Here is a 6,000-nt window from a genome sequence, read left to right as displayed (position 1 = left end):
GTGTTCAGTGCTGGACACATTGACGTGTAGATACCATCGGCCTGGATACGCCACGGTGACCCGAGGCGTCGTATGTTCCACCCACACTCCTACACTTAGAGCACGAACTATGTCAACAACAAAACACATACACACATACACACACACAAGTCGATTCCTCAAGGGAATCGACAGGGTTGATAAAGACAGGCTGTTAACACAAGGGGCACACGCACTAGGGGACACAGGTGGAAACCGAGTGCCCAAATGAGCCACAGAGATATTAGAAAGAACTTTTTTAGTGTCAGAGTGGTTGACAAATGGAATGCATTAGGAAGTGATGTGGTGGAGGCTGACTCCATACACAGTTTCAAGTGTAGATATGATAGAGCCCAATAGGCTCAGGAACCTGTACACCTGTTGATTGACGGTTGAGAGGCGGGACCAAAGATCCAAAGCTCAACCCCCGCAAGCACAACTAGGTGAGTACACACACACACACACACACACACACACACACACACACACACACACACACACACACACACACACAGGAAAAAGTGAGCAGAAGTTTACTACGTCACGGACGGGTGTGAGGGGTCATAGCTGCAGACTATAGATATCAACACATAAACAAGAGGTCCCGAGTGTGGGGTCCTGCAGACCCACGGGGCTCAATAGCAATGCAAAGAATCACTTTCCCATCGAGAGGGCGGTAAACAAGCAGCGGCATCTAGACACAGAGAGGAGGATACCTCAACACACAGTGTGCGACAGTGTACACGTCAAGACAAGTCATGAAAAAGCGTCTTTGCATGAGGAGGTCGACCATAGGCGGGATCTCTAGAACACTAAAGTGTACTTAATCAAATGAGAACTCGTCCAATACATCTTCCCCTCCCTTCAGGTTTCGTACATGGGAGGAGTCGGGACTGCTGTTAGCTGTAATGTCTCACCACGGGCGTGACCGGCTCACCCTCCAGCTCACAGCAGGCCACCTGTGTCTGCAGCTGGTGCTGCACCATCGTCCGGACACCCAGCTGTGCTTGTCGCGCGCACACCTCAACGACGGCAAGTGGCATGACGTCATGGCTAGCAGGTGAGACACCTGTAACCAGTATTAAAGGTGGTGATTGGTCCTCCCGAGGGAGCAGGGATGGTCGTGGACACTGCCGAGGGAGCAGGGATGGTCGTGGGCACTGCCGAGGGAGCAGGGATGGTCGTGGACACTGCCGAGGGAGCAGGGATGGTCGTGGACACTGCCGAGGGAGCAGGGATGGTCGTGGGCCTTCCTGACGGGAGCTGGGTCGGTGGTGGGCACTTTCGAGGGGAGCAGGGATGATCGGGGGCACTCCCGAGGCGAGCAGGGATGATCATGGGCCTTCCCGAAAGAGCAAGGTTGGTCATGGGCCTATCCGAGGGAGCAGGGATGGTCGTGGGCACTCCCAAGGGGAGCCGAGATGGTCATGAGCCTTCATGAGGGGAACAGGGATGGGCGGAGACACTCCTGAGCGAGAAGGGATGGTCGTGGGCCTTTCCGAAGAACGCAGGGATGGTCGTGGCCCTTCCCGAGGGAGCAGGCATGGTCGTGGGCACTCCCAAGGGAGCATGGACGGTCGTGGGCACTGCCGAGGAAGCTTGGACGGTCGTGGGCCTTCCCTAGGGAGCAGGCATGGTCGTGGGCTCTCCCCAGGGGAGAAGGGATGGTCGTGGGCACTCCCGAGTGAGCAGGGATGGTTGTGTGTACTCCCGAAAGAGCAGGGATGGTCGTGATTCTTCCCAAGAGGGGAATGGTGTTGTCACGGGCACTCTCAAGGGAGCCCGGATGGTCGTGAGCACTCCCTAGGGAGTAGGGATGGTCGTGGGCACTCCCGAGGGGGGCTGGGATGGTTTTGTGTACTCCTGTGGGAGCATGGATGGTCGTGGGCACTCCCGAGGGAGCCAGGATGGTCGCGGGCACTCCCGAGGGAGCAGGGATGGTCATGGGCCTTCCTGAGGGGAGCTGGGTCGGTGCTGGGCACTTTCGAGGGGAGCAGGGATGGTCGTGGGCACTCCCGATGGAGCAGGTTTGTCATGTGCACTCTCGAGAGAGCAGAGATGATCATGGGCCTTCCCGAGGGAGCAGGGATGGTCGTGGGCACTCTCGAGGGGGAGCTGGGATGGTTTTGTGTACTCCTGTGGGAGCAGGGATGGTCGTGGGCACTCCCGAAGGGAGCAGGGATCATCATGGGCCTTCCCGAAAGAGCAGGGATGATCGTGGGCTTTCCCGAGGGGAGCAGGGATGGTCGTGGGCACTCCCGAGGGGAGCAGGGATGGTCGTGGGCACTCCCGAGGGGATCAGGGATGGTCGTGGGCACTCCCGAGTGAGCCGGGATGGTCACGGGCACTCTCGAGGGAGCCGTGGTGATCGCAGGCACTCCCTAGGAAGCGGGGATGGTCGTGGGCACTCCCGAAAGGAGTAGGGATGGTCGTGAGCACTGCTGAGGGAACAGGGATGGTGGTCGGCCTTCACGAAGTTAGCAGAATTGGCTGCGGGCACTCCCTTGGGAGCCGGAAAGGTCATCCCGGGCGCTCCCGAGGGAGCAAGAATGGTTGTGGGCACTCCTGAGGAAGCAGAGATGGTCGTGGGCACTCCGGAGGGGGTATGAATGTTCGTGGGCCTTCTCGATGGAACAGGGATGGTCGTTGGCCTTCCCGATGGAGGAGAGATGATGGTGGGCACTGCCGAGGGAGCAGGGATGGTGTGGGCCTTGCCGAGGGAGCATGGCTGGTCGTGGGCACTCCCGAGGGAGCAGGGATGATCGTGGGCCCTCCCCAAAGGAGCAGGGATGGTCGTGGTCACTCCCGAGGGAGCAGGGGATGATCGTGGGCCTTCCCGAGGGAGCAGGGAATGGTGGTGGGCACTCCCGAGAGAGCAGGGATGGCCGTGGGCACTCCGGAAGGAGCAGGGATGGTCGTGGGCACTCCAGAGGGAGCAGGTATTATCGTGGGCAATCCCGAGGGAGCAGGGATCTTTGTGGGCCTACCCGAGGGAGCAGGGATGGTCGTGGGCCTACCCGAGGGAGCAGGGATGGTCGTGGGCCTTCCCGAGGGAGCAGGGATGGTCGTGGGCCTTCCCGAGGGAGCAGGGATGGTCCTGGGCCCTCGCGAGGGTGTTTACACAGTGCACAGACTATCTCCAAGGGCAGAGATACAAACAGAACTGTTTGAACAGATCTAAACAGAACTGTTCTGATCCGTTCTTGCGGTCACTCAGTAGATTCTACATGGTTATCCCGGCTTGGCGTCTTCTTTTGATAATTACTTATTCGGTAGATCCTGGCGTATGTTTTATCATCTCTAGAGTGAGAGAAATATCGCTCGATTGTTATTTATTACACTCTGTAGAGTCCATTTAGGGCTTTGGAGTGCTAACGCTCAAGAGGCATATTTCCAATAGGCATCGTATTTTGGAAAACTAAATGTGAATTATGGGCAAAATATGACCAATTGCCGTTTTCACTAATTTCAATATTTTCGGTATAAAAAAAGCGTAATTTTAAACTCCAAATATGTGCAATCACCCTGAATTCCGCTCTTGTCAAGGGTGCTTCTGTAGAGGTCCTTCTGAGGTCCATATATGGCTCTACCCATCTCTGATTGTTGTAGATTCAGGAGGGTTAATATCCCATCAGCCCGGTCTCTGACCACGCCTTCTGGTTGCTGGTCTGATCCACCAGGCTATTTGATGCGGCTATTAGCATCCTGACGTTGTTGTTGTTGTTGTTGTTTTAGATTCAGCTACTCTGACCAAAAGCTGCGAGCAGCACGGGCTATGGTAAGCCCGTAGTGCACATCGCAGCCTGACGTATATGTCACAGCCTCGTTGATCAGGTATCCTTTGTAGGTGCTTGTCATATGTTACTAGCTACATATGCTGTACATATTGTACAGCATATATATCGAGAACACTATTCTATGTAATATAATGATGTAATATAATGCAGCCCAATTAATAATTATAGATAGAATATTCAACCTAATCTATATGTAGTGTATTCCACTATAACATTCTCCGCATCATGTGAAACATACAGCAGTGCCCATCTTATCCTCACTAATTACTGTACTTCTTTAATATTAGACAAAGGAATTTAGAAATCTTTCACATTCTATAATAACAAGCAAAATGAGAGATCCGTAGTAATAACTCTACCTAACTTGGCAGTGTATTAACCATGTATATATACCAGTTATGAATGCGTGTTATTTTGAGGTCTACTCGATCGTAACACTTGCGTCCCTCCGCCCCCGTAGGTACGGGGGGTGGATGGAGCTGTTGGTGGACGAGGGAGACGGCCCGCTCTACAACACCACGCCCACCCCGCCCTCGCTGCTGGGCTGGATGCTGCCTCTTGTGGTGGATAGGCACGAGGGCGTGCATGTGGGCGGCTCGCCAGAGTATGTGGGCGTGAGTCTCCACGCCGTACATAATGACTACCGTGATGGTGGGTACCTGTACTATACTACGTGCCCACACACCTGGCCATTGACAAATACATTTAAGACTTTTCTGCTTCAAAATCTTTTATACTATTTCACATGAAAATCCTGAATCTTTTTAAAATGAATGTCTGTAACTAATTGTGCTTCGCTCCACCCCATCCCCAGGCTGTCTGGATGACTTGAGGGTGTCTGGAGTAAGGCTTCCTCTCCCTCCACTGACCAACACATCGTCCACGGCACAGGCCGCGATGTTCACTAATGTTCACGCTTCCTGCCTCGCTCCAGCCGTCTGCACCAACGTCTCCTGCACACAGCCACTTACCTGCGTTGATGTCTGGAGGAGGCATCAGTGTGGGTCAGTATATGTCTGGAGGTATCAGTGTGGGTCAGTATACTGTGTGTCTGGAAGAGGCACCAGTGTGGGTCAGTATACTATATGTCTGGAGGACACACCAGTGTGGGTCAGTATATGTCTGGAGGTATCAGTGTGGGTCAGTATACTGTGTGTCTGGAAGAGGCACCAGTGTAGGTCAGTATACTATATGTCTGGAGGACACACCAGTGTGGGTCAGTATATGTCTGGAGGTATCAGTGTGGGTCAGTATACTGTGTGTCTGGAAGAGGCACCAGTGTGGGTCAGTATACTGTATGTCTGGAAGAGGAGGAGGCACCATTGTGGGTCAATATATGTCTGGAGGAGGTCGACTTTTTCCGTAAGTGGTGTTCTTAAATTCAGGAGAATTGTGTACAGGTCGCATGCTCTTAAAAGTATGAAATCAAACCTGCAAGTATTTTTCTTATTAACACTTTCGCGCGCCCAAGTGCACCCGGCGAACAAGGAAAAAAGTTAGTGCAATGTGCTCTCGGCGTTTGCGGGCAATCGAGCAGAAACACTGAAAAGTGTATACTCTTTTTCCCTGTCCTGATCTTAATTTTTGATCTACAGATTTCATTTCTTTACCAATGTGTTCGCAATAGAATGTTCTACAAGAACATATGTATAAAATGTCACCAAACTGTGATTTAAACCACTATCAATAAAGAAAATACATGGATCACTAGCTGTGAGTTAGTGCGTGAGCTCCAAACAGTGAAGAGATGTTTCCATTCTTTTCAGGGTTGTCGACTCCACACTTGTCCTACAGCGTTAAATTTGGTATCTTTAAGATCGCAATAAAATTCCCTACACGGACATATGCAAATAAATGAAGAATGATGATCGCGGCCCACCCGCAAGAGTGTGGGAAGTGGGCGAAGTGTTATGTTACCGCACATCGGCGATCTACAATAGTTTTACCACGAAGATACAAGACAATGCCGTTCTCTCAAATAGGCTATGTGGCTACTAAAGAAAACGTAGATTTTATGGCAAACATGTTGATACTATCCCCAAGTCGATCGGATAAGAATTGAGTTTTTACAGAAATATTTGTTCGTCGGACATAAAAAGATGTCCAACACTAACACACGGTAGGCGTCAAGTGACCCGCGTGTTATAATTGCCTTGCAAGACGAAATTATTGTCTTTGTACAATT

General features: G+C 52.0%; 1 protein-coding gene across 1 annotated transcript in view; it reads left to right on the top strand.

Annotated features, from left to right (window-relative positions):
* Nucleotides 1–6,000, top strand: part of LOC123759432 (putative neural-cadherin 2) — a gene marked incomplete in the record, with an annotated part of 421,093 nt that overhangs the window by 386,735 nt on the left and 28,358 nt on the right. Inside the window, 3 exon segments of the mRNA XM_069335240.1 lie at nt 887–1,078; nt 4,276–4,466; nt 4,630–4,819. Of these exon segments, the coding sequence (XP_069191341.1) occupies nt 887–1,078; nt 4,276–4,466; nt 4,630–4,819 (573 nt within the window).

This window comes from Procambarus clarkii, chromosome 32 (assembly GCF_040958095.1).
Source record: "Procambarus clarkii isolate CNS0578487 chromosome 32, FALCON_Pclarkii_2.0, whole genome shotgun sequence".
In the NCBI taxonomy this organism is placed as follows: Eukaryota; Metazoa; Arthropoda; class Malacostraca; order Decapoda; family Cambaridae; genus Procambarus; species Procambarus clarkii.
The sequence above is the reverse complement of the archived record's forward strand: the minus strand, read 5'-3'. Positions and strand labels throughout refer to the sequence as shown.